The sequence below is a fragment of the Bos taurus genome, chromosome 25 (genome assembly GCF_002263795.3).
Source record: "Bos taurus isolate L1 Dominette 01449 registration number 42190680 breed Hereford chromosome 25, ARS-UCD2.0, whole genome shotgun sequence".
NCBI classification, from domain to species: domain Eukaryota; kingdom Metazoa; phylum Chordata; class Mammalia; order Artiodactyla; family Bovidae; genus Bos; species Bos taurus.
Window position 1 is genome coordinate 2,275,964 of NC_037352.1, and position 27,741 is coordinate 2,303,704.

The 27,741-nt window shown below is 52.4% G+C and overlaps 2 protein-coding genes across 15 annotated transcripts; one reads left to right on the forward strand and one right to left on the reverse strand.

The window, feature by feature from the left end:
* Positions 1-5,060: 5,060 nt before the first annotated feature.
* On the forward strand, positions 5,061-9,048 carry ELOB (elongin B). Its single transcript, NM_001034800.1, has 4 exons — positions 5,061-5,083; positions 5,210-5,344; positions 6,562-6,667; positions 8,891-9,048. Exons 1-4 carry the CDS (start codon positions 5,081-5,083, stop codon positions 9,001-9,003), a joined length of 357 nt encoding a protein of 118 aa, NP_001029972.1. The 5' UTR covers positions 5,061-5,080; the 3' UTR covers positions 9,004-9,048.
* Positions 9,049-9,272: 224 nt separating this feature from the next.
* Positions 9,273-27,560, reverse strand: SRRM2 (serine/arginine repetitive matrix 2). Of its 14 annotated transcripts, none has more exons than XM_005224625.5 (15): positions 27,354-27,560; positions 23,959-24,230; positions 22,944-23,051; positions 22,592-22,756; positions 22,349-22,426; positions 21,879-21,938; positions 21,755-21,787; positions 21,483-21,533; positions 21,244-21,336; positions 20,386-20,578; positions 12,386-19,065; positions 11,353-11,637; positions 10,176-10,289; positions 9,930-10,040; positions 9,273-9,838 (listed from the first exon to the last, which is right to left on the reverse strand). In XM_005224625.5, exons 2-15 carry the CDS (start codon positions 24,198-24,200, stop codon positions 9,829-9,831), a joined length of 8,223 nt encoding a protein of 2,740 aa, XP_005224682.1. In that variant the 5' UTR covers positions 24,201-24,230; positions 27,354-27,560; the 3' UTR covers positions 9,273-9,828. The 14 variants fall into 14 exon arrangements, 11 of the variants coding, with proteins under 11 accessions (XP_005224682.1, XP_005224681.1, XP_002697976.2 ...); XM_005224624.5 differs by having other exon boundaries at positions 9,930-10,037; positions 21,879-21,941; XM_002697930.7 differs by having other exon boundaries at positions 21,879-21,941.
* Positions 27,561-27,741: the final 181 nt, after the last annotated feature.

A 27,741-nucleotide genomic window follows, 5' to 3' on the forward strand; every position in this document is an offset into this window, starting at 1 on the left:
CTGTGAACAGCGAGGGAGCTCCAGGCTGCCGCCTCCCCTCTAGGCTGCCCATTGGGGGCAGAGGCTGGCTGTAGCAGGCCAGGCGAAAGGCTGTGAGCACATCGCAGTGGGGTCCTAGTAGCCCTGGCTGGGCAATGCTGGCTGTCCTCCCATCCTGCCCTCAGCCTGGGGCCCGCCAAGAGAATATCCTCAAGACACCTCCCAAGGCATTGAGACCAGAACAAGCCAGGGACTGAGAGCCAGGATGCCTCAGTCTTGGGCCTGCCATGATCAAAGTAATGGGTCCCCATTCAGAGCTCAGTGTTTCTTATATATATATGTAATTTATTTCTGTATAATTTATATATTTTATTTATTTATTTAAATTTTGGCTGTGGTGGGCGTTCATTGCTGTATAGTCTTTCTCTGGTTGGGGTACTTGAGCTTCCCCTTACGGTGGCTTCTCTTGTTGCAGAGACGGGCTCTAGGGCACAGTTGTGGCTCTCGGGATCTAGAGAGGACAAGGGCTCAGGAGTTGTAGTGCAGGCTACACTGCTTCTCTGTGCCCCACAGGCTCAGTGGCACAGCACCCTGTGCCGCTGCATCCCGCCCATCAGCAAGGTCAGTGAGGCCGAGGGGGTGTGTGACAGGTGGACCGGGCCCAGCATCCGTCTCACGCTGCACCCCGTCCCCACAGGCCTCAGAAAGCCAGCCTGACCTACCAGGAGGGGCTTTCAGAGTAGTCCTGAGAACCACCCTTGCCGGGGACAGGATGCTGGGCTCCTGTCCATGCAGGTATTTTTTAGCCGTTCACCTGCTCCGGTTGGTAGCGCTGCGGCCAGATGGCCCAGCCTCTCCGAGAAGTACTGATGCACCTGTTTCCCCATCTGTGATCTGACCTGGTAACATCTGCCCCGTTATGGCTGTTGGGAGAGTCAAAATGACTCAGTTCTGCCCAGCAAGCACGCGGGTTGTGCCAGGCATTGGTGGGCTCTCAACTGATCTCTGAACACTCGGAAGGTGTTCCCATTTCATGAATGGAGAAACAGGCCCCGAGAGACTAGGTTATGTGCCCCACGACCCACAGCAGGCAAGAGGTGAAGGCAGATTTGAATCTGGGCCGTCAACTCAAATTCCACAGTGAGTTATGTCACTTCCCTTATAGAAAATAGTTGTAAAATGCTGCCAATGAAAGACACACTAGTAGCTAGCAGTGATTGACAATTACTATTTATTTATTTTTAATATGTGTTTTGTTTATTTGGCTGTGCTGGGTCTTAGCTGGGTCTTTGGCTGATGTGGGATCTAGTTCCCTAACCAGGGAATCAAACCCAGTGCGTGCGTGCTGAGTCACTTCAGTCGTGTCCAACTCTTTGTGCCCCATGGACTGTAGTCTGCCAGGCTCCTCTGTCCTTGGGATTTTCCAGGCAAGAATACTGGAGTGGGTTGCCATGCCCTCCTCCAGGGAATCTTCCCAACCCAGGTATAAATCTCTTATATCCCCTGCATTGGCAGGTGGTTCTTTACCACTGAGCCACCTGGGAAGCCCCCAGCTCCCTGCATTGGGAGCACACAATCTTAGACACTGGACCATCAGGGAAATCCCTGACAATTGCTATTTATTAATAACATTTTAAGAAATTTAAATACAGCAAAGGAGAAGGTCCACCAGCCGAGATCCTACATGCTTAGTTTAGAAGCCCGGGAGAGTTTCCATGGTGAGCTTTGAGTGGTTGAAGCAACAGGGCAGAAAGGACCGGGGAGGACTTCCTGTGCAGGGAAGCAAGAGCAGCTGGCCAGCTGCATCACCTGCCATCTGTAGGAGGGTCTGCACCCAGCTAAAGAGCTGGGGGCTGGGGGTTGAGCCTCTACACCTCCTTCAAGCCTCTCCTGACCCCATTCTCCCTGCAGGAGGCGTCACTGTACTCATTGACACGAGGACGGAAGTTACCTCTTGCAACCAACCACCCAGCACAGCACCATAGGGTACACAGAGATCCCATGTGAGGGGAAGGGCTGCCTTGAGGCCTAGAGAGGGAGGAGACCCAGGAAGGAAAGGGGCTTCAGAGGACTCCTGAGGAGCCAGAAGTCAGAAGTCAAAAATTATAACTATGGCTATAGCTTAGGGAACATCTATATTTATTGAGTGCTAACTCTTGCTGATATTACCCAAAAGCTGGGTTTGCTTCTTGGTGGGTATCGAGCAAAAAGATACTTACAACCAAGAAGTAAGGATTTATATTATTTGCGGCAAGTGAGGAGAACACTTTGGGTATCTCTTCCAAAGCAGTGTCTCCCTGGACAGCAGCACTGGGGGAGTTTTAAGCTAAGGGTACATGCACATTCACAAAGGGGGTTGCATTGAGGCCAGGCTTAGATCACAAAATTAGATCACATTTTGGCCCAGGCCAAAAATGGCTTCTCTTCTGTCAATAAAACCACACCAGTTTCTCTTTCTCCAGGGACACCCCCCACCCCATCTGCTTACAGTAATGCTCCACAAACTACAAACAGCTATTCTGCCACTTCAGAGAGGTGGACACTGGGCTTGGTGAGGTTAACTGCCCAAGGCTGCACACTCAGTGCCAGAGCAAGGATTTGAATCTCAGCGGGTCTGAGCCTAGAGCCTGCTTGGCTAGCCAGCAACCTGATTCAGGGCCAAAGCAGCATCATCTTCATGTTCCACCCACTCTAAAGAATTATCCATTTGTGGCCTCAGTAACTGCTGAGCTGTTCAGCATCCAGGATCATCACTGGCTCATTTCTCATTGGGTGCCACAGCATGCCTCTCTGGCACATGCCAGCAGCGACCCAGATGAGATTCTCCTTCTCCCCGAGAGAGGTTGCGAGAAAAGCCTCCTTGCCTTGCTCTAGCGTAACTGCCATTTGGGACACAGGAAAGTGTCCAAGGAGGAAGCCCTAGGCTGTTAGTAGGGATGAGGGGTGGCCAGACAGGGAAACCAAGTCCACATGCCCTTCCGGATCCAGAGTAGACCTGGGCAGAAGAGTAGGTAGGTGCCCAGGGCACCCTCTGCCTGGGAAGACTGAACACCAACTTTGGCCATGCATGGTGCTTCTAACAAGTTAGGCTGTTCAATGGCCTAATTAGTTATCGAATGGAAGTCCTACTGCTTGCCACTCACAAAATCAATTACATACTCACAAATGTTGGTGGCAAAAGAAAAGTACTTTTAATCAGAATGCTGGCAATCTGGGGAGATGGTGGACTCAAACTCCCCCAAAAACTTTTAAAGGGAAGAAATCTCAGTTAGTCCTTGAGATCTGGAGTCAGAATTGTCATGAAACTGTTTACCTCAGATTGGAACTTGAACCCATGTGCTGGGGCTCCAAATGAGCCAAAACGTTGCTTGGGACTTGAACTCACAAGATTGGGACTTGAACCCAGCCAAAACCAATAGTCTTCCAACTGAGATCACAGACCTGGTTTCAAGACCTAATGAACCTCGTATCAGAAAGAATTCAGTGAGACACAAAGTGGTAGCTAAGAAATGTATTTATTCAGAAAGAAACAACACTCCATAGCGAGCAGGGCATCGCAGAGGGTGAGTGTTGTGGTCTTGATATACGGTGTAGTTACTTTTTATGGGTTGGGTAATTTCATATGCTAATGTGTTAGTGTTAGTTGCGTCTGACTCTGCGACCCCATGGACCGTAGCCTGCCAGGCTAGTCTGTCCATGGGATTCTCCAGCAAGAATACTGGAGTGGGTTGACATTTCCTACTCCAGGGACAGGCTAATGAGTGGGAGGATTATTCCAACTATTTTGGGGAGGGGGTGGAGATTTCCAGGAGTTGAGCCACTGCCCACTTTTTGGTCTTTGAGGGTCAACCTTTGAGGTCTTTGAGGGTCAAAGTGTCATGGTGGCTCACATTAGCTTGCGCCTGTGTTACAATTAGTTTATACTGAGAAGCAAGGTCTAGTCAACTTGACTTGTCTGCCATCTTGGACCCATTTGGTTCTAATCAGTTTATGTTACGCCCTCTGGTTATGTCATTCTTTCAAAGCTTGTGCCCTGCCTGCTTCCCTCCTGTTTCACCCACGTAGTTAACTTCTTGTACTCTTCCTCTAGAGGCTATCTTGTTCATAGTTTGTTCAGATTACTGAATTAGAGACTAGAGAAGCAATCCAGTCACCTGCTGAAGTCTTCATTTCTCCTTTTTTGATCTGCAGAAATAACTAATATGGCAAGATATTGTGCGATTAAAATTTCGTAAGGTGTGCTTAGCCCAGGGATGGGTAAAGCATGGTTTCAAGGAAGGGATGTGTGTGCTGGTTCAAAACTTGTTTACAATTTAGCTTTGCTAAACTGACAAGAAAAGGAGCTTCCTGCTGAGGGCAGTTTCCTGCAAAGAGCTGCTTTCACACTGCCTCACACCAACAACAGCATCCAAAGGTCCTTATAGGACCCGCTAAACTGGTTTAAATAATCCTAAAGCCCCACAAAACTGGTTTAAATAATCCTCACAACCTAGGCTAGGGCGGGGAAACAGTACAGTTTTCTGATACGGTGGCCGAAAGATCCAGAATTTAACACCTCCTCAAAATGGCTACCAGGGAGTCCCATAATCATGAGTCAGACTACCAGGTCTGACTGTGATGAATACAGGTCTATGGCGGCCCAGGTCTCTCTGTGTTGTGACTGTCTTGGCGCCGCGATGACCAAGACGTATCATTCATACACTCTCCTTGGCGCGTGAGGCACCCTACACTTGGGAAGTTCAGCCCTGTATTCCCTGCAAGAAGGATGGACCTGCGCCCAGGCATCCGCCTCACTGCATCAACACGGGGACCTCGCCTTTGCCACAACCAAGATGGCTCCACCGCCCAGAGTCCCTCCCGCGCTCGGTCCCCGCCCGACTCCGACCTCCTCCATCACTCCGCCAACCGGCCCCGCCCGCGCCACGGCGCCAAGATGGCGGCCAGACACTCGGTCGGAGCGCCCCCTTGGCGGATTACTTAAAATGGCGGCACGGGGCGGGGCCGTCGGGCGCGGGGTACGCTGGGGCCGGCGCGCGGGCTGCCGGGAACGGGGCGGAGCGCGGCCGCGTCGGCGCGTCGAGGGGGAGAGGCAGCCGCCGCGATGGTGAGCGGGCGCGGGGGGAGGGGCGCCGGGCCGGGGCCCGGGTCGGGGCCGGGGCCGGGGCCGCGGGGCCGCGCGGGGGAGGGGTGGGGGCCCGGCTCCGCGCTCACGCCGGCCTGCCGCCCCCAGGACGTGTTCCTCATGATCCGGCGCCACAAGACCACCATTTTCACGGACGCCAAGGAGTCGAGCACCGTGTTCGAGCTGAAGCGCATCGTCGAGGGTATCCTCAAGCGGCCGCCGGATGAGCAGCGGCTGTACAAGGTGCGGTCCCGTAGGTTCCGGGCGCTTGGGGGCTGCAGGCGCCCGTGGGCGCACGGCGGCAGCGTCGTTGATGTAAACATCGGCGACCGGCCGCCGCGGGCCGGAACTCCCCAGCGTGGGGCCGTTGCTCGAACTCGGGGAGGTGAAGCCCCGATAGCGCTCGCTGCACTGGGGTTCTCCATCAGGAGGGCGTGAGCGGCTCGCGCCAAACCCTGTGCTGAGCGCCGAGGGCCGGCGTCTCATCTCATTCCTACAGCGGTCCCCCTGCGACGTTCTGGCTCTTGACTTCCTAGCTCGGCCGTGAAGAAAACTGAGGCTCGGAGGTGGCCTCTTGACCAACCCAAGGTCGTTAGCAGTCAGGATTCCAGCCGCGATGCTCTTATATCACTCGCCCCTCGGCCCAGACACTCCTTAATGTAAAGAAACGTAAAGAAACGGAGGGTGTTGAGATGAGTCAGGTCCCACCACTTCTTCTCTCAACAACTGTTTATTACTCCTCAGCTTACTGGTGATGTTCTAAAAGCCCCGCGCCCTACCCCCTTTCCCCTTACAAACCAATCGCAGTTATTCAGCAAGGATGGCTTGGGGTTTGGCGTTTCGGGGCAGTCCAGAGTGTCGGTCCCTCTTTCAGGTCTGGCAGCAAGAGGTCGCTCACCTAAGTGCATTGATCTGCTGCTGCCTGGAAACTGATCTTTTGCTCCACTCCCTTACTCTGTAAAGGCTTTTTTCCCTTATCTACTAGGATTTCTGTGATAAAGACCCTTCCTGCTGCTTGAGTTCGTTGCACTGTGTAGCCTTTGCTCATTGAAGCCTCTTGGCTGCCCTATGAGTTGGGAATTCCAATAACTTCTATTTTACAGATAAGAAAACTTCACATCAAAAAGAGGAACCTGTTAGTCCAAGATGGTAGAGCTGGGGTGCAACCAGCTCTACCTGTGGCCAGATTGGTTCACTGGCACTTGGAATTGCATTCACCTTAGAGTTAGTGGGTGGGGTGGGGAGCGGGGGAGATTCCAGAGCCCTATCCTGGGAGATTCTGATATGGAAAGTCTTGGGTGTAGCCCTGGAAACTTACATACTCTGGGGTGGTTCTGGGCCCTACTTGGGGCTGTCTCTCTTCCCTCTTCTGACTTTGAATGTAGGTATTGACCAGAGAAGTCTTTGTGACTTGCCTCTTCTGGGGCCTCTCCTGAGACCCTGCCTTCCTCTCTCCTCAGGACGACCAGCTTCTGGATGACGGCAAGACGTTGGGCGAGTGTGGCTTCACCAGCCAGACAGCACGGCCTCAGGCCCCCGCCACTGTGGGGCTAGCCTTCAGGGCAGGTGAGAGGGGCAGTGACAGTGTGGAAATGGCCAGTGAAAGGGGTGTTCAGGGAGCCTGCAGCTGTTCCTCCAAGCCTCTTAAACCCTGTCCCCCCTCATCAGATACAAGCAATAGATAGTGTGCTTGCTTCTCCACTACAAGCAGTGTGAAGCGTGTGAGATGCTTGTGGAAACTAAAGCCCATTTCTTGGAAGATTCAAAGATCCTTAGTCACAGTACTGGCTTACATTTACAGAGGACTAAGGGCCTGGCCCTGCAGTCTGCATTTTATTTCCATTGTCCGATCCAGTCCTCTGGCCAGCCCTGAGGGGTAAGCACTGCCATTCCCATTTGGGAGCTTTGGATGCCCAGGCTTGCTGGCAGTCACGTGGGGACCCCCCCAGTCCAGATGCAGGCTGCTGGGACCTTGTTTGAGCTGGGTGCCATGCCACCTGCTGTCTCCATGGTGCATCTCTGTACTGGGCAGACTTTTATCAGGATCATTTTAAGGATGAGTGAGCTGAGCCTGCAGAGGTTAGATTGGATCCTGCCCTTTCTTGCTCTCAGAGCCAGTACGTTCCTCAACCACGTGCCACCCTGACCAAAGCTTAGATACCTGAGTGGTGGGGGTTGTTTATGTTGCTCCAGTGTATCTCTTTTCTCAAGATTTAAATTTTATCCTTTGTTTCAGAAAATTTAAACAGAAGTTATAGGGTCTTTTCACAGCTGTAGACCCAGGAGCTGGTGAATCTGGATGAAGTTACAAGTTTATTTTTGTAGCTTGTAAGAAATCTTAGCGAGGGCTCAGGAGGGAGCATATAGCCTCAGTTACCTTTAGCCTCACAAATATCCTGTTCTGAGGACAAAGCAAGTGAAGCTGTAGCAGCTGTGTCCTTGGACAGCTACATCATGCCCGGTGCCTTCCAGACTGGGGTGGTCTCCAAAAAGGAGTATGATGCCGGGACCAGCCTCACAGCGAGGGGGTGAGCCCCCGTGCACCCAGGCCCCACAAGTGCTCAGGAAAAGGCAGTTCTAGGGGCCTTTATGTGGGTTCCCTTGAGTCTCAGTAATGGGCAGGCAGATGCAGTGCTCTCTAAAGGTGTTCTCTGAGGCAGGTAGTACGTGTGTTCTTCCTAAGCTAGGCCAGGCTGCAAGCATCTGCATGCATCCAAGAGAAGGTATCTGTTCCTCTGACTTGAACAAAGGCACTCTATGGACCGGCAGCACCTCAGCCATCTTGCAGGTGGACACGCTCACAGTGCAGTAAGGTGGTTGGTTTTCCCCATGACCCCCAGTTGTGGCATACGTTGTGACTGCGCCTTGGGTGGCAGCACCTCAGGTATGGAATAGCCGTTTTGATGAGGGCTGTGGTGTGGACTGAAGACAGGCTGATTCTACTCACAAAAGTGCATTTCTTGGGTTGGGGGTGGGGTGGGGCAGGTTGTCTCCCTGTGTAGAGAGACACGTCTCCCTACCCCACCAAAGTGGCTGCTTAGATAGGGAGGTGTGGCAAGTGTCAGGTGTTATATGGCAACTTTCAGACCGTTTCCAAAGAATGGGGAGAGGTGATAAGACTCAGATTTGTGTCTTGGAAGATGAATTGGTTATTAAGCTGGGCCAGGTGTCTTTAGCACTGTTGACATTGGGGCTGGATGATTCTGGGGGAGGTTGTCTTCCGCATTGCAGGATGTTTAGCATCTCCAGCTCCTAGTAGGTCATCTCTCCACTAGAGGCCAGTTTCAGCCGATTAGCCAGGGAGCCTAATTGGTTGAGAGGTTTTTCACGCAGAAGAAAAAATGCAGTTCATTTGCTCTGTGCTGAAGTCACAGCAAGAACAAGACAGGGAAAGCTTCCTGGGACCCGCTGTTCCTAGTAGAGCAGTGGTCACGAGAAACAGGGCATTCCCAATCGGTGGTTGTGTGTCCTGGGCGTTGGGAACACAGAGGGACTATATAGGGTGCCTGGGGAAGGTTTCTCTGAAGAGGGAAGAGGTGGTATCTGAATGCCCTTGGGTGCCTGGAGGCAGCAGCCATTCTAAGTGGCAGAGGGCAAAGCAAGAAAAAGTTTGATGTGGGAACATGTGGAGCAATATAATGTCATGATGCGAAGTGTGAAGGGAATGGGGGAGATTGTAGGCGGGTGCAGATCAGCCCGGAGGCTTACTCAGGGAGACAGAGTAAGGAAGAGGGTCCCCGCAGCGGAGGCCACCTCAACTCCAGCGAGGACCCCTTTTCTCTCCCTCAGATGAGGCATTCGAGGCCCTGCGCATCGAGCCTTTCTCTAGCCCACCTGAGCTGCCGGACGTGATGAAGCCACAGGACTCAGGAAGCAGCGCCAACGAACAGGCTGTGCAGTGAGAGGCCTCCCCCAACTGTCCCCTCAATAAAAGATTTGGGTGTCCACCTGGTTGCTGCTTCTTTCTGCACACCCTCTCCTGACTCAGGCATGCCCCTCCCTGGTGTGTGGCCCACCCTCAGCCTCTAGCCCAGCCTTCTCAGCCTGGGGACAAAAAGGTATCCCGCTTTGTTTCTTCAGGGCAGCCCCACTTGGGGCAGGGGACACAGCCAGAAAGCAAAGGCAGCTCCTCTCCTAGCCCTCCCACCCCCAATAAAGTTTGTAGACCCAATTCCTGCATTTCTCATTTTTATTTGACAGAAAAAGTTGCTCTTGCTGTACAGATTTTAAAAAACCAAAATGCCTTTAAGAAACGTGAAGAAAAGTTGGGGGGAGGGGCCACAACCTCACTGGGAGGCCAGGAGGAGCCAACTGATTTCAACTCCCCTTCCTTCTGGGTGTAACTCACACAGGTCCACAAGTTCCAAACCATCATCCCCCCCGCAGGAACTCGGGGTTCAAGGGGGGCAGTGCCTCCGAAGTCCTTTCTGAGTCAAAACCTGGGAGTCCCAAACCATATCCTCCCCTCCCACAAATCCCATTCTCATTCCCAACCCACCCCAAACCCCCCAAAACATGTGAACCAGGAAAAACTCACAGAGATTAACATTTCACAGAACAAAGAAAAAAAGGAGGGAGGGAAATAAGGGAGCCCTCCCCAACGGGATGCTGCCAGGGTTGGGGGGGAAGGCAGACAAGGACCCCTTCCCCCAGCTCTGTTGGGAAAAAAGAAGGGCATGCCCCGCAGCTCCAGAACTTGGGGCAGGATGGAATTCCCCTGAAAGGATTCACGGAGACCTGAAACAGAGGAGAATCATCAATGCAAAGGCCCAAGCAGCCCCGCGGCGGTCAGCAGTGTGCCCAGCCCTGGAGTGTGACAAGGACTCACCTTGAGGAGCGGTGCCGCACAGGGCGGGGGCTGGGCGTCTCCTTTCTGCGCTTGTGACCTGGGGAGCGGCTGTCCCCACGCTGGCTTCTCCGGGAACCCCGCTCACTGCTGCTGCAATGGAGAAGCGTCATGAGACCACACACAGCACATCACCAACACCTGGTACCCTGGAGCCTTAAAGCTTCACTCTGCAGAAATCAGCTGCTAGACCGGGCTACTGGCAGGAGAGCACAGTGGTAACTGTACCTCTGCTGGTCCCGCGGCGAGGGCTGGGGTGAGGGGCGGCGGCGCTCAGCGGGCGAATAGCTGAGGGACCGGGAATCCCGGAGGGAGTCTATTGGCTTCCGGGGGCTGCGGGACCTGGGGATCAGAGCAGGTCGCCATAGTGCCACACTCTTCCAAACCCAGCAGCCAACACTCAGGACCACCCCCATCCCACCCCAGGTCCTGACCGCCAAACCTCATACCACACAGGGCCAACCTCAGACCCACCTTCATCCGCTCACTCACCCATCCGCCCGCACACCATCCACCGAGTCCCCCAACAGGCGGGGCACGGTGCAGCGGGGGACGCAAAGATAAAGACAGTCCCTGCCCTTGGAGGGGCTCAGTCTGATGGTGAAGGGAGGCCAAGGGAGGCTCGCTGGGCCCCATGTGTGGGAAGCAGCCCCACAGTTGTACACAGGATGTACACGGGGTCTGGGGACCCAGGGGAGGGAAGACAAGGGCAGGGCAGGGAAGGGGCAGGGCAGTCTTCTCGAAGGTGCTGTTTGAGCGGAGTCTTGCAGAACGAGTTCACCAGGCAGACAAGGGAATTCCAGGCAGGAGGAACAGCATGTCCAAAGGCATGGGGTTCTCCTTAGACTGCAAGGCGCTGTTGAGTGTGGCTGGAGCACAGGGCATGTGTGGGGGCGGGCAGGAGAGGAGAACACAGGGCAGGCAAGGCCAGTTGGTGAAGAGCCTCACACGCCATTCCCGCAGAGGTGGGGCTTTATCCTGCAGGCCACAGGGCGTCCCGGAAGGATTTGTGGAGTGAAGGGAGTAACCAGATGTGCGGTTTTAGAAAGATCCCTCTGGCTACATGTGGAAGAGAATGGCGTGGAGGCAGGGAGACAGGGAAGAGGCTGTGGACAGAGTCGGGAGAAGATGACGGTGGCCAGACCAGAGCCCTGGTAACAGTAACAGGCTGACTTAAAAAGCTAGAATCCCTGGGACCTGGGACCAGGCTGTATGTCATGGGCAGGGAGAGGAAGGAATCTAGGACTCCCCAGTTCTGGCTCACGCACCCGCTTGGATGGCGCAGCCCTCCGCCAGCACAGGGCACAAGAGGAGCAGGCAGGGAGAGGAAAGCCCAACTCCTCCTGTACGAGCAGACACACCCAGGGTCACACCCCACCCTTGTGTCCAGCAAGGCAGCACTCACCTCCGCTCGCCAGGGGGTGGCTTCTTGGGGCTTGCAGGTTTGGGCAAGGCCTGAGGGCCAGGCTTAGCAGGGGAGGGAGAGGAAGAAGTAGAGGAGGAAGAAGAGGATGAGGAAGAGGAGGAGGAGGAGGAAGAAGAGGAGGAGGAAGAGGAGGAGGATGATGAAGAGGAGGAGGAGGAGCTGGAACTGGAGCTGCTAGAACGCCTCTTCCGCTTGGCTGGGGCTGGCTCCTGAGGACGGCCCTCTCGAACAGCCTCCTTGGGGGCTGGGGCAGGGCTGGGGACCCTGTGGGAGAAGAGGGTGTCACGTGGAGACGAGCTGCCCCAGCCCCAACCCTACCTTCCTTGGCCTGGAGGAACGGCAGTGGGGGAGGGGTGCTGAGGAAGGCCCTGGGAGCTCTCTGAACTGAGAGCTGAGCCGGGAGCCTGTGAGCGCATTCTCTGGAGAGCGTGGCCCCAGCCGACCCAACAACTGCTAACACAAGCAACAGGCTGGGGCCCGCAGCAAAAGGGATCAAGGTTAAACCTCAAGAATGTCCCTGAAGGAGAAATAAGGCCCCTGGGCTCAGGTGTGGAAGCCGAGCTGGGTGGTCTCCGTCCTCGGAGAGGAGAGCCGCAGCTTGGGGAGGCCACTGTGTGTGCGGGTTGGCTGGGGGAGGGGCCGTCCTGCCTGGAGGCAGGGAGAGGGATAGGATGACCTCTGAAGATCCTTCCAGCCCAGGGAGTTCCTCTTGAGGTCTAACTGCCATCCCTCCTGCTGTAAAATTAAGTCCATTTCCTCTAGTTCTGTCCTCTGTAGAGACGGAAAACTTATCATTATCCTCTAGAGAATTAACCTTCGGAGACTTTTACCTGTCCCATCCCTCCCCCCTTTAACCCCCACCCCAGCATTCTCTTCTACCCCCATCTTAAGGGTCAGGGTCCCATACCTCCTCTCAAAGAGCAAAGAACCTCTGGATAGGGCTTCTCCCTCCCCACTCCCACCAACCATCCCCGAAGCCTTCCCCGTACAAGAGTTCTACAAGTCCCCTCACCTCTTCAGTGCTACCTCAGGTTGCGCAGGAAGGCTAGAGCCCTCCGAGTCACTAGAGCTGGAGCCAGAGGAGGAGGACGAGGACGACGAGGACGACGAGGAGGAGGAAGAGGAGCTGGAGGACGAGGAGGACGAGGAACTCCGCCGCTCCTTGGCTGGCTGCAGGGCAGCCAGTGTGGAAGGCTGCTGGGCCCCCGCACAGGCGGGTGGTTCCCCACCCTCTGGGTGGGACACCCCGGGGACAGGGCCAGAGAGCATGCCATTGTGGTCACCAGCAGAGGACGTGGTCTTTGCCACCGTCCCAGAGGAAAGGGACTGCGACCCTGCTACAGGGGTGGTCTGGGCAAGCAAAGATCGAGATTGGTCAGAAAAAGCAGATGGCACAGGGGACCTAGGCCGATCTTGAGCTGGAGGAAGAGCAGACTGTGAGGGAGCCTGGACCATTCTAGAAGCAGGAGACAGAGCCCTCTCAGAGGTCACTCTAGACTGGCTTGGGGCAGATGGCGGGGTTCTGGAGCCTGGGCCCCCTGGTGGGGTTCTGGACCTGGCTCGGTCAAGGAGTGGTGGTGAGGTTCTCCCACTAACACGCTCATAGGCAGAGAGGGGCACCCTGGGGCTGGTGAGGTTTGCACCAGACAAGGCTGGAGCCATTCTAGCACTAGTGAGGTTTGCAGGGGCCAAGGCTGGAGGGGTTCTTGAGCTGGCGATATTCACAGGTGCTGTGGCATGTGCAGACCTAGGACCCACCAGGTTTGCAGGGGCTGGAGCCTGGGGTGCTCTGGAGCTGGACGGATAGTTTGCAGCAGTTGGAGCTGTGCCAGAACCCGTGAGACTCAGAGCTGCCAAAGCAGCAGGGGTTCTGGCTCCTGCTAGATTCACAGCTGGGGCTGTGGGAGTACGAGGGTCAGCGAGGTTCACGGCCGAAGGTGCCACCGCTGTTCTGGGGCTGGCCAAGTTCATGGCTGCTGCTGCAGCTGGTGTTCTGGAGTCAGCCAAGTTGACTGCTGAGGGGAGGGCAGGTGTCCTGGCGCTGGCCAGGTTCATGGCTGCTGCAGAGGCTGCAGGGATCCTGCTGGCAAGACTGGCTGCAGGGGCCGTTCGGAGACTCATGAGAGGCACTGGAGCTGGAACCTGGGACATTCTCGCAGCAAGGCCAGCGGCAGACATGGACGGAGGCGGCCGAGCAGTGCCAAGGCTGATGGCCGTCAGGGCAAGTGCAATTCTTGACTGAGCATGGTTTTCAGGTACAGATGCTCTCGGGTGATCAGGAATTCGGGGACCTGGACCATCCATCATGGAACCGCCAGCTTGCTGCAGGACAGACATGGGTGTTCTGGAGCTGCCGAGGGGCTCAAGCACTCCGGGTGACCTACAGCGGTCAAGAGGAGTTGGTGACATGCTAGGACGGCTGAAGCAGCCCATTCTGGAGCTATTGAGAGCTACAGGAGGTGTCCGAGAACCAGAATGGTTTCTTGTTGCTGGAGGAGTAGCAGAACGTGATCGATCGGAACTGCTTCCAGAGGCAGAACGCCTGCGGATGGCCGGAGGAGATCTTGTTAAGGACCGTTTGCCCCGAGTTGTTCGTGGAGTACGGGATCGGGAACGGCGGCGAATAGCAAGTGGCGAGCGACTTCGAGAGCGCTTTCGTGGCAGCAATGGGGTTCGAGACCTGGAGCGGCGCCGAATAGCTGGAGGAGTTCGGGACCTCGATCGGCGGCGTGTCACTGGAGAGGTTCGCGAGCGAGACCTCCTTCGAGTTACTGGAGAAGTGCGAGATCGTGATCTCCTTCGGGTGACTGGGGATGTTCTGGATCTCGATCTTCTGCGAGCGATAGGGGAGGTTCGGCTTCGAGATCGCCTTCTGGTTACTGGTGGAGTCCTAGATCTGGACCTTCTTCGAGTCACTGGTGGCGTTCTAGAACGGGAACGCCGGCGGGTCGGTGTTCTCGACCTTGAACGTCGGCGGGTTACTGGTGGTGTTCTGGACCTAGATCGCCTTCGACTCACGGGCGAAGCTCTTGATCGGGATCTTCGTCTAGTCACTGATGTCCGGGACCTGGATCGTCTCCGACTGACTGGTGAGGTTCGAGACCTGGACCTCCTTCGACTAACCAGGGGTGTTCTGGACCTGGATCGCCGGTGGGTAGCTGGAGAAGCCCGAGACCTGGAGCGTTTCCACGGTGCTGGTGATGTGCGTGAGCGGGAACGCTTCCGACTGGTTGGGGGTGTCCGAGAGCGACCTCTGCGACGTCGAGAGGAGGTTCTGGAACTCTCCTGCCGAGCAGGAGATCTTGAATGGTAACCAGAGCCTCCCCTCCGACGGCGAGTAACCCGAGACCTCGACCGGCTCCTCTGTCTTCTCCGAGAGGTTGACTGAGAAGATCCAGACCTATCCCGACGTCGAGTGGCCCTGGTTTTCTCCCTCCTCGAGCGGGAACGGGACCTCTGGAGCCCACGAGGCTTTGGTGAAGGAGAACGGCCTCTCCTTGAAGTTGTCTTAGTGCGTGGAGAGGATGCTGAACGCCGCCGGCGTGAGGATCTTGACTTTTCAGCCGGCTCTGGGGAAGACACTGAGGGACTTCTTCGGCGTCTTGGGGGAGTTCTAGAGCGGGTCTCTGGTGAGGATGACGCAGAACGGCTCCTACGGGAGAGCCGGGCCTTCCTAGTCAGCTCAGGAGATGACCGGGAGCTGCGACGCCGCGGCGGAGTACGAGACTTAGTCTTGGGCTCTGGTGATGACCGAGAGCTTCTTCTAGCAGTTCTGGATTTGGGAGGGTGTTCTGGAGAGGACTCGGAACTGCTGCTTCCTTCAGGAGAAGGGCCTCTGCCTTTGCTTGATGAACCTGATCTGCTTCGTCTTGGAAGGACTCGAGGGGCAGGAGCCTTGGGTTCAGGAGAGGAATCAGAACCACTCTGTGCCCTGGGTGCTGCTCTTGGCTTCTCTTTAACCTCAGGGGATGAGCCAGACCTGCTACGCCGAGGAGAAGGCCGGGATTTGCTGTCCACCTCCGGAGAGGATCCAGAGTGACTCCTCTGCCTGAGTGGCATTCGTATCTTAGCTTTAGAATCTGGAGAAGAGTCTGACTCACTTCTCTCCTGAGGGGATGCACTGGGTTTCCCATCGAGTTCCTGAGAAGATCCAGACCGACGTCTCTGCCCAAGAGGTGTCCTAGCCACAGTCTTCTGTTCAACTGATGACTCTGACCCACTTCTCTCTCTCTGAGGGGTAAGACACTTATTGTTGAGCTCCGGGGAAGATGGAGAACGACTCCTTGGCCTAGGAGTCTGAGGCAAAGCTTTTGGTTCTGGAGAGGAATCACATTCACTTCTCCCCCTGGATGGTGTTCTAGGTATATCTTTCATTCCGGGAGACGACCCAGATAGGCTGTGCCTGGAAGGAGTCCCAGATCCATCTCTAAGTCCTGGGGAAGACCCAGACCTGCTTCTCCTTGAGGGAGTTCTGGGTAAGCCATCTTTCAGTTCAGGAGAAGATGCAGAACTACTTCTTTCCCTTGAAGGTGTTCTGGGTATAGCATCAAGTACTGGTGAAGACACACTCTGGTTTGAAGACATTCCTGCTTTTTCCACCACATCTGGGGATAACTCAGAGCTGCTGTGTCTGGAGGACCTTGTTGATTGTTCTTTCACATCTAGAGATGGATCTGTCTCTAGCTGATTAGGAAAAGGTCCATTCAAATCTTTACCCTCAGGAGAAAATCCAGTATTCATTTCTGCAACAGGGCCTCCTGAGTTTCTAAATTCTAAAGGTGATCCAAAGCTATTCTCCCTGGGAGGAGAGTTTGACAGTTCTTTATGTTCTGGAGAAAAGTGTGGCCCGCTCCAAGCTGAGGCCATTGCAGGGACTTCTTCCGAAGAAGCCTGCAACTGGCTTTGGTCAAGAGTCAAAGGTACAGCAGGCCTTTCTATTTCTGGAGATGATTCAACATTACTTCCAGCAGTTTCTTTACGTTCTGGAGACAAATGCGGCAGAACTTGGTTTGATGATTCTTCAGATTTCTCTACTACCTCCATTAATTCTTCATCTTGGCTTGGCTTAGCTAATGCAGAACTTTGGTCTTTTGTATCTGGAGATAACCTAACACCACCACCTCTTTCCCTTGATGGAGTTCTAGGGGTATCTCTGAGTATTGGTGAGGACTCAGGCCTATTCTGCACTGGAGGAGGACTCAATTTGTCTCTTAGTCTTGGAGGTGATGCACTAACATCCTCCTGCAGGAGTAAGCCAGTTTTTTCTTTTGATTCAGAAGGCTCTAATCTGCTCTGCCCCAGAAGAGATTTAGAGTCTATGGCAGGATATGAGAAAGAGTCAGACTGGGACCTGCTCTGTTCTGGAGATATTTCGGATTTCAGTCTAGGACTTGCTGACAATTCACCTCTTGTTGGAGATCTGGGTGCCAGCTCAGCGACTGGAGATGAGGACCTAGAGCAGCTGCCCTTAGGAGGTGTTTGAGATTTGCTCTGCAGATATGGAGACTCAGAATGACTTGGTCTCATTTCTGGGCTTGAAGTACCAGATCTGGAGTCTGGTGAAGTTGGAGATTGTCCTTTCTGTTGCAGAAATGAGGGTGGTGTGCTAGACTTGACTCCTGGACAGAGGGAGAAGGATTCAGAGCAACTCTGTGCTAGTGAATCTTTAGACTTCTCTTGGGAACATGGGGACTTTGATCCAAGATTATGCCCTGGTGGAGTTTGGGGCTTTGCTTTGGGGCACGGCGAAGTAGACCCTGAGTGACTTTGTCTTGGTGGTGTTCCAGGTTTCACTTTGGTATCTGGAGAGGAAGATCTAGAATGGCTGTGTCTTTGCAACAACCTAGATTCTGTCTTAGAGCATGGAGACACTGATCTGCTTTGCCTTGGAGGTGTTTTAGATGTCATCCTACTAGGACTTGGAGAAGAGAAGCCAGAATGGCTTTGGACTGGTGATGTTACTGCCTTTACTTTGGGTTGTGGAGATGACGACCCAGATCGGCTCCGTCTTGGAGGTGTGCCAGATTTCACCCTAGAAGGAGAAGACCCAGAGCAGCTATGTCTCGAAGGGGTCCTAGACTTCACCTCAGGGTCAGGTGATGATTCCGAACGGCTCCCTCTCTGTGGCGTTGCAGACTCTTCATTTATCTGGGGACTTGTTACGGACCCTTGCCTTGGTGGCGTTCCAGACTTCATTTTAGGTTGAGGAGATGAACTGGAATGACTTTGCCTTGATGGTGTTTTAGATTTCTGATTACCAGGCGGAGAAGAACCAGAGCGACTTCGTCTCAGTGGCGTTCTGGATTTAGCTTTGCGTTGGGATGATCCAGAGCGACTGCGCCTTGGTGGTGTCTGAGACTTTTGTTTAGGGCACGGAGAGGACTCTGAAAGGCTTCGCCTCACAGACAAACGGGATTTTGCTTTGGACCTTGGTGAAGAGAGAGACCTGCTCCGCCTAGAAGAAAGCCGCGATTTCTTCATTTCTGGACTTGAGTTGGACCTGCTCCTTCTCTGTGATGTGCGGGATTTGTTCTTCCGCTCTGATGATGAGCCAGACCTGCCCCTTCTTTGTGGTGTTCTAGAGTGAGATCTTCCCCGTCTAACTAGGCTTCTACTATGGGATCTTCCCCGTCTTGCTGGTGTCCTAGACTGTGATCTCCCTCTCCTGTTTGGGGTTCTAGAGCGTGACCGGCCACTTCGTCTAGCTGGCGTTCTAGAGCGTGACCGGCCACTTCGTCTTGCTGGTGTTCTAGAGCGTGAGCGCCCACGCCTGGCTGGGGTTCTGGAACGTGACCTGCCACTTCTCCTGGCTGGTGATCTACTACGAGACCTCCGTCGTACAGGTGATCGGGTCCTAGATCTGCGCCTAGCAGGTGTTCTAGACCGAGACCTGCCTCTCCGGGCGGGTGTTCTAGATCGTGACCTCCGCCTGGCGGGTGTTCTAGATCGTGACCTCCGCCTGGCAGGTGTTCTAGACCGAGACCTGCCTCTCCGGGCAGGTGTTCTAGAACGAGATCTGCCCCTAGTTGCAGGGGATCTAGAGTGTGACCTGCCTCGTCTTGCTGATCTAGACCTGCCTCTTCTCTGTGCATTTCTGCTCCTGGACCAGCCTGGCCGCTGAGGAGACCTAGAGCGGCCACGTCGCTGGGGGCTTCTAGATCGTCCCCACCTCTGTGCAGAACGTGATCTACGCCACTGAGGTGACCGGGACCGAGAATGCCCTCTCTTGGTAGGGGTTCGAGACCGAGACCGCCCCCTCTTATTGGTGGTAGGACTACGGGACCTCCCCACCCTACGGGAAGGAGTATGAGAATGTGACTTAGCCCGTTTTGCTCGCCCATGAGAGCGACTCTTGGATGCAGGAGAAGAACTCTCTCGGCGGGACCCAGGAGCTGGTGCCGGTTTAGGGCTTTCAGGGGAAGAGCTGGCATGCCGAGAAACTTTGGTAGGTTGAGGGGATGGTGGGCAGCTCTCTGAAGAAGATTGGGGAGGTTTCTCAGGAGACTTAGGTGGTGAATGACCCTGGGCTGGAGAAGCCTCAGAAGGGGGGTTCACTGGCTCCTGACTTAAGGGGGTTGTTGCAAGCGGTTGTGGGGAGCCGCCATGTTGCTCAGCAAGGAGCAGAGTGGGAGCCGGTGGTTCTGGCCCTGTGTTGCTCCTTTCCGGAGAGGGACTAGGTCGAACTGCAGATTTCTAAGAGTGGAAAAGAGAGTAGGGGTAGGGATAATGTAAGCACCAAAACTTCCTATCATCTGTAAGGTCCCAACACCCCTTCCAATGAAACACCTTTTCCTCACCACAGGCGGTCACATTCATTCAATAATCACACAGTACAAAATACAGTTAAAAACATATGAAAACAGAGTCTATAATAATCTCAAAAGTCATATAATCTAGAAAAAAACAATGCAATCTAATGTACTATTAGTTCACAACAACCACTATAACATGCTGACTGCAGAAGAATATTTTTAAATGTAAAGATAAAGCAACTTCCCAAAGTGACTGACTTTACCCTTTAAAAATAACTACATTAAAGGGAAAAAACTGAGAACATGGCACGTGAGTAACAAAAACTAGGATAAAGTATAGGAAAACACAGAAAAAGAGACCAAGTTATAAAAACCTTAAAACATAATCCAAGAGAAATAGGAAGTAAATTATGCTTCTGAGGTGATCAAACTTGCAGTTTGGAAAAGCAACTCTGGAGAATGTGAAAAATAACAGGAGAGCTACAACTTTATCAAAGAGCAATTAAAAATATATTGTGATGATAGAAATAAGAAAACATGATTAGAGTCTGAATTAGAATAGCAAGTATAAACAGAGAAGGCAATGGCAACCCACTCCAGTACTCCTGCCTGGAAAATCCCATGGACAGAGGAGCCTGGTAGGCTGCAGTCCATGGGGTCGCTAAGAGTCGGACACGACTGAGCGACTGAGTGACTGAGCGACTTCACTTTCCACTTTCATGCATTGGAGAAGGAAATGGCAACCCACGCTAGTGTTCTTGCCTGGAGAATCCCAGGGACAGCGGAGCCTGGTGGGCTGCCGCCTATGGGGTCGCACAGAGTCGGACACGACTGAAGAGACTTAGCAGCAGCAGCAAGTATAAAAGAAAAGGTATGGAAAAAATATTTCCGAAAGTAGTTTTCAGACTGCAAGCAGCAACTCAGCGGACTGAGAAATTTTAGTAAGCCACAACCAGCATTTAATGAAATAAATACTAGAGACACTGAATAGTAAATGGCTAATAGGTGTAAAGAAAATTTTTTGTTCCGAGTTTTATCTTACATTTACAAACAAAATAGTAAGGTAAAATCTATTATTAATACCTAGTGAAGTTTGAAAGTCACAATTCTAAATGATTTGCAGATGCAAAAGAGAACTTTATGAATACCAAGAGACAAATCAGAAAACAAAACTTGATCTTACTTTTTCCTTAACTCTGAACAGCTATCCTGAATCCACAGCCTTGCAACCCCAAGAACATCCATTAATTCAGGAACATACCTCCTTCTTGTCTTTGTCTTCACAGGGACTGCTAGGCTGCTTTGTAGAAGGCTCCGGACTACTAGGCTGCCCTATGTTGGTAGTACCTGGTTCCCTGGGAGGTACATCTCCCTCCCCTCGACGCCCCAAAGCAGGCGAAGGACTTCGTCCAGTCAAGGCAGTTGTATGGGTTTTAGCTGCAGCACTTCGAGACCTGCGAGAGGTAATTGAGGACGGGAAGAGAGAAAGAAAATCAGTTCAGGAGAGAACAGAAAACCCCCTCCCCAGCTCCCATCTACCTTTCCTGACTATAACCCTCCTCCAAAAAACCTTCTCTCACTCACAAGATTCAAATTACTCATATTGAAATTCAGGTCCAGTTCATTTTGCTCCTTCTCTTCTCAACATCAATCCCCAAAAAATATTCTCCCTCTACCCCTTCATATTTACCTCCCCCAAACCTCCCAGAACCCTCCACCCAGTCCATTCCCTACCCGCTTCATTCACCACTCACCTCTGAGCCCACCTCCTTCAGGAAGCCTTCCCCGATTAAGGAAGCCAGGGTAAGGATTCCTTCCTCCCCCAGACACCACGAACAAACCACCACCCCCCCTATTCTGGCAGTCCATATATATCAGAACAAAACAAAAAATAACAAAATAAATAAAATAAACAAAAACAAAAAAACAAAAAAAAAAGAGAAGGGGAAATGTATATGTCTGTCCATCCTGTTGCTTTAGCCTGTCAGCTCCTAGAGGGCAGGGACCGTGTCTTCCGAATGGTCTGTGCAGCGCCTAGCACACCGTGGGCGCTCAATAAATATTAAATTGATTAACCCACAAGTCCCTCTCCCTCCCTTCCTCCTGGACCACCCCTTACCGACTGCGGGAAGTATCTGAAGAAGAAGCAGAGTCAGCAGAAGTTGAACGGTGGGCCCGTCGGCTCTTGGGGGCTGGAGTTGTACTTCGAGATCTGCAGAAAGACCAATATCACAGCTCAGGGTACTGTCAAAGGTCTACAAGGTTCCCCTTATCCATCCCTCAACCTTCTACTGGACTGCCCTATCCCCAAGTGGCACTCATCTACCCATTAAGCAAATTTCCCTCTAATTTACTCACCGCTTCCGCTTCTTGTCCTTAGATTTACGTTTGCTCTTTGGAGTAGGAGACCTGGGAAATAAGGCAAAGTTATTTAAAATAAAAATCATTTTTAAAGAAAAAAACAAGCAAAAGTAGAAAGGGAAGAACTGTCATTCAGGAGAATCACCAGCAGGGAATCAAGGAACTGAGCTTTAAGGAGAAAAAAAAAAAAGAGCAAACAAAGCCATCAGGTAGCAACGGCTCACCACTTCATGTGCCACTGTCCTCCCTATGCCACAAAGAGCTCTTACCTATGCTTCCTTTTCTTGGATTCAGATTCTGACCTGTGGATAAAAAATAAATAAAACATAAACCATTATCTATGCCTGAACTCACCAAGCTTCTCCCATCACTCCATGTACGCCCACCTCATACCTGTGCTTCTTCTTCTTAGAACTCTTCTTCCTCTCTCGTCGAGGAGAGCTGCTCTCTGACCTGCTAAACATGGGTTCAGAAACAGGGTCATTCGGCTTGCCTCCTTCCCTGGCCCACCCTACTTACGATCCATCCTCAGAAGGCTGCACAGAACAACTCCAACAGCACCTATGTGCCAGATCTACACCCAGAACTTTACTAAGCAGCATAAGTACCTATAACAACAAACCTCAAAACAGAACAGTACCAAAATTCTGATCAATTTTGTACAGCTGCACAATCAACCCTTCCCCACTGAAGCAGCACACATATTTTTGCTCTCAGCTGAGACCTGAATGGTAACTCCTCTTCCCTGACTTTCCTGACAACTCCCTCCTGCTTCCTAGAAATAAAAATCCTCTATTTCCAAAGAGAAAAAGCCTGACAGGTGCGGTCCTCTGGCTACTAAAATAACTTTCCAACTAACTTACCGTCCTCGATCTTTCTTCTTTTTCTTCTTCTTTTGCTTTGGCGTTGGTGAGCGAGAACTGCTAGACTCCCGGACAAGGCTGAGTGAAGATGAAAAGAAGCAAAGATGGGTGCTAAGATGAATTTTCTGAGCCATTTCAACTTCAGAACAAAATCTTAAGAATATGAGAAGAAATAATCCACACACAAAAAATGGAGCAAAGCACTTAGAATTAGGAAGAGAAACTGACACTAATCTCGTGTACCTGTAAGGTTTGGGAGGCTCAGGAGCTGGTTGTTTAGCTTCTCGAGCACGACGCTGGGGATCAAAAGAGCTGCCATCCACATAGGAATCACTGATGCCAAAGGCAGCTCGGAGTCGCTCATTCTTCTTCTCATTCAATTCTGCCAACTGGTGAGTCTCAGTTACCCTAGAGAAGAAAAGGTCAAAGGTCTAAAGGAGATAGACAACAAAATGCAGAGTCATATTCACACAATTGCAGGCATGGACCAAACAGCCACGAGAAAAGGCAGAGAGCAGGGAGAAAGTCCACAGTAAGGAGAGAGAACAGCAAAAGCAGAAGAGAGTCCAGAGAAAATGGAGAGGGAAACACTCACGCTGGCCTCTGCCCTGGGTTCTCCTCCTTCCCCCCAGGGTTCACATCCTTCTCCAGCAACATGAGTCGAAAGGTCGCCACTTTTTCCTGAATTTGCTGTTCTTCGTACCTGAAGAACAAAAGCCTTCAAGGTTAGAGCCTGACCAGACACTCTCCCCAGACCCGGGTTTACAATTCCCTCGTTCCCAGCAGGACCCCTTCCCTTTCCATGCACACATAAATGTTTCACTCACTGTCACCCAAAGGGCCCTCCTTTCAAATTCTGCTCTTTTCCTGTAATCTTTCTTCCCTGCACTGACTACACCCTCTAGAACAGTGGATTTTAAACATGCTACACTCCGGGGCCAAAAGAGGAAAGTTAAGCAGGCAGAGTTCCAAGTGTTCCTCCCCAACTTCAATCAACATGAACAGGTCTTTCATTTCATGGGATTCCAAAGTAACATGCATTGTCAAAAAAAAAACAAACAAAAAAACAGGGGGGACGCCACTGCTGAAGTTTGAAAACCACTGCTCTAAAAGGTTTTCTGCCTGAACGTGCTCCTTTTCCACAAATCTCACTTCCCTACCCAACTCATGATCCCCTTTATCCAGGTGTTATTCCAATATCCTGTTTTCTTTCCTTTGCTACTCTCAAAGGCCTCAACCCTTACATCCATTCACCTTCCTTTTCTCTACCAATGACAACACATATCAGCTTACCAAGCTCTTGTGTCTTGCCTGGTCTGCTTCCCCACCTCTCCCTTAAAGCATGTATTTCTCAATGGCCCCCCTCATTCCCCCTGTGCCTTCATCTAAATAATTCAGACTCCCTCAGGCTCCCTTTTATGTTCCAGACACAGGTTTCACTTTGAACTGCCCCTCAACTCCTTTCAATTCGCTATCTTCTTTACCACCTCCCCTCCTACAACTCACTTCTCTCCAGGCCTCTTTCAACTTGCCCAACGCTCCCTACAGCCCACCTAACTCCCCGGCTCTGCACTCGCTGGGTGCGTGGCTCTCCCCCAGACCTCCCTCACCCCTGCTCCTCCATCATCTCCTCCAGCTCGAGGCATCGCAGCTCCACGCGCCGCTTGCGCTCGTGGTCCAGGATGTCAGGATTAGGCCGCTTCACCAGGGCAGCCTCCAGGCGCCGCAGTTCCTCCTCTCCCTTGTAGTCAGGCCGCTCACCCCGGCGGCCCCGCACCAGGGACAGGTTGCGCTGGACGTAGCCGTTGGTGCCGCTGCCCCGGGGCGTCGGCAGCCCGATCCCGTTGTACATGGCCCCGTGCCCGGGGGGGCACCACCGCTCCTGAGGGGGAGCGGGGAGACACGGGTCAGGCCCCTGGCCCCAAACTAGCCACTCACCACCACCCAAATCCCTGCTCTTCTTCAAACCTACTTCAACAGGTCTCTCCACACTAAACCTCCTTTGGCTGCATAATCCTCCTGGTCTCCTAAACAAACCCTTCCTTCATCCTTCCCTCACTTTCTTTCTACCAAATCAAGACCAACTCTTACAGTCTTTACCCTCAGTGTGCAAAAGCCACTTGTTTGTACCTAGCTTTTCCTTACCCACCCCAAAGATCCAATTTCTCCCAAATTTCTCCACACTATCCCTTTATTCTCCTTTGAACCCAATATGCACAAGTGATATCTTTACCAACTATTCTGATTCCTAACCCCTGGCAACTGACTGAGGCCTCCAAACAGGGCACAACAAACACCAACAAAAAATAAAAACAGAGAGAGAAAGAGATCTGTGGCACACAAAGGCCTGCAGTCAAGTCTAGAGTCTTCCAAGAACTAACCTAAGCATTTCAGGCTAGCTACCCTGAACGTAGTCAGAAATTATGAATACAAATTGACTCAAGAACCCCTAGATATCCAAAAGGAGGCCTAACCTAAAAGGCCAGCACGCGCTGCAGAAACACATGAAGCCTAGATACGTAATCCTCATATACTTCATCTCTCAGTTAAGAGGCATGTCCAATCAACCATCCTGACTGATATGTTATTTCCTCAATTTCCTTCCCAATAGGATTTCTCACATGGTTTGTGGCTCACCCAAGTCTCCCTAGCTCCTGTTAAAAGATTGCGTTTTCAACTCAACACTCTATGTGTATCAAAGGGGCCTCTAGTCCCACTGTTCCCCATACCTTCTCTACATCCTTTCCCCACACCTAAGTCACAAAAACCCCACTCTTTCTCCCTCTCCTTCATTAAAGTCAAACTGTTGACTTTAACAGTCCCCTCATTACCTTACTTCCTAGTTTTTCTCATCCAGCCCCACATGACTCTGAAGAAACCCTCAAATGCTAGTTCTTTCCTGATTAGGTTTTTTGCCTACAGACTCTATGCCTTTCTCCTGCTCTATGTACTCTCTTTCTTCTCCAACTCCTCCTGTCCAAGATAGTGTCACAAGGGAAATGCGTGAGTGAAAAGGACCCCAGGAAAAGAACCCAAGGAACAAAGTGGAGATATTAGTGAAGGCAGAAGGAAAAGAACACAGAACTGGATAAAAAGGAAAGTTTCATTTAAAATACTCTGGAAGAAACATTATACAAACTCCTGGAAAAATGTACTAACCTCCCCCTTTATAGGTAGATGTTGAATAAAAAGAAGACAGCTCATCTCTAGAACAGTTTGGTACCCCTTACCCCTCAACTCTAAGGCTGGGTCCCTACCCAATCCCAGTTGCAGACTCTAGAGATCTGAAAACAAAACAAAAAAATAACCATATTGGGGTAAAGGATGATGCTAAATCTAGGAAAGGCAAGCGAAATTGTGTGAAATGAAAAATTTCTTTATACTACAAGAAATCTTCCAACCTTCGCCTTTACTTTCTCAAAATTTCTCTTTACTCTTAAGCTAGATTTTCTCTGGCTCTCTATACCCTACCTAGTTTCTGCTTCCCTTGCAGAAAGCTTCTGACCTGCAATTAATTCTTCGGTTTAACCATTCACCCACACTTCCATACCACCTCACACAATAATCCTCCCACTCCCTGGAAAAGGATAACCAGCAGCTGCTAAGCAAAGGGTATTCAATCACAACAGACTACTTTTAGAGAATGACCCAGCAAAGAAAACAAACAAAAAACAGGAATACCATGGCATCCAAGACAATGCTCCAAAAGGACAGATGGACAAGAACGGTGTATCAATAATACATATACACAAATCACCAAAACCTAAATGGAGATACTTAAAACTGGGATCCACGGACTATGGGCATGCAAAAGTCACCCAAGCTAAAGGCAGATAGTAAAAGCAAGCTGCAAAAGAAAATAAAAAGCAGTTTTTTCTGTTGGAGAATTATCACATGTTAAACTAACAAGACAAAAGGAGTCTTAAAATTCAGTATTATGACAGTCAATGAAAGAAACGCACCAAAAAGGGAGCGGACGGTGCAGGAAAATGAAACTAAGTAATACGTAAGCACATCAAGTTCAGCACGGGGCACCACAGTAGCTGACTAGGGACTATGGAACCCAAAAAGCTGAAGTACTGGCTCAGTAAAAGAGGCCTAGATTCAACACACTCAAAAGCAAAGACAACACAACTTTTAAAATTTTTGACCCAAAAGCTATCTTACATAAGCGTTTGCGTGAAAACCAAGGTCTGGAAGAGTTTTGAGTCGAATTATAACAAAACCCTGCGCTTTCTCAAGAAAGGGCTGGCAGCCGCCTCCCCAGCTTCAACACAACTTTGGAGGAGATCATGAAAAGGTGCAAAAAAAGAAAAGAGCACGTGGTCTGCCTTAACATACCTAGACTGAATACTTAATTAAAAACAACAAAAAAAACGTTTTGAACGCTTCGCTTAATACTTCACGGCAGACAGTAACGAATCCAAAATGCCGAAATCTAGGAGACATCTAGTCAAGACCTTCTTTGCACAGGCTGAGCCGCCAAGACCTATTTTCGGCCTTGAGGGATGGGGGAGGGGGCTGCGCGGCGCCCGGTAGTCTGGGAGGCTAAGGGCCAGACCCCAAGCCCCGGGTAGGGACGGACGGGCCGGACGCCGGCGAGGAGCGGGGCAAAGGAGCCGACAGCCGGCCCCCGCCGCCGCAGCCCCCTCCCCGCAAACAAAATGTCGGCAAGGACAGCTGCAACAGGGCCTCGTCGCCGCACGCGTCCGGGAGACGAGAAGCCCGAGCCGCGCGCTACCCACTCCTCGCCGAGAACGCGCGCGAGCCCTAGTGCACTCGGCGGCGCGCGCCGTTGCCATGGGGGAGGGGGAATAAAAGCCCGCGCGCGACAAGAACCGCGGGAGAGGGGGAGGGGAGGCAGGCGAGCAGGGACGTCCGCGCGAGCTAGGGGCGGCGAGCGCGCGTGCGCGCGGCGGCCTGGGCCGTTCTCCGCGCGCTTTGGCCTGGCGCCGGGGCCGCCGCCCCTCCCCCACCCGGCTCGCTCGCTCCCTAACCCTCTCACCCGCCGCCGCCTCCGCCCGCCGCCTCCGAGGGGGAGAGGTGCTGCCGCAGATCGAGCTCCTGAGTCCTTCGGGGCCTGGAGCCGCGGCCCAGCCTCGCCTGTCCGCCCGACTCAGCCGACACCGCCGCCTCCTCGCTTCCTCAGGGGCCGCAGCGGGCTCCGACTGCGCCACTCGCACCCCGCCTGGGCCGCGTTGCACGTCAGCACGACCAACTAAACGCGTCAGCACGCAACCGCGCGCGTCGCAAGGCCCGCCGGGAACGGTAGTACGCTCCGCGGCTTTGTGCGCAGGCGCGGAATCAGCACGGGATGTGTAGTTCCTTGAGTCCCGAAGGAGATTCAACTCTGTTGTCGATGAACTACGAGTCCCGTCAGCCAGTTGCGAGGA

Coding starts and splice junctions, on each gene's coding strand:
- SRRM2 (XM_002697930.7), bottom strand. CDS start 24,200: ATGTACAACGGGATCGGGCTGCCGACGCCCCGGGGCAGCGGCACCAAC. Junction 23,052..23,958: donor GAGATGATGGAGGAGCAGGG/GTGAGGGAGGTC, acceptor TTTGTTCTTCAG/GTACGAAGAACAGCAAATTC. Junction 21,337..21,482: donor AAGGACAAGAAGCGGAAGCG/GTGAGTAAATTA, acceptor GTCTTTCTGCAG/ATCTCGAAGTACAACTCCAG.
- ELOB (NM_001034800.1), top strand. Junction 5,345..6,561: donor ATGAGCAGCGGCTGTACAAG/GTGCGGTCCCGT, acceptor CTCTCTCCTCAG/GACGACCAGCTTCTGGATGA. Junction 6,668..8,890: donor GGGGCTAGCCTTCAGGGCAG/GTGAGAGGGGCA, acceptor TCTCTCCCTCAG/ATGAGGCATTCGAGGCCCTG.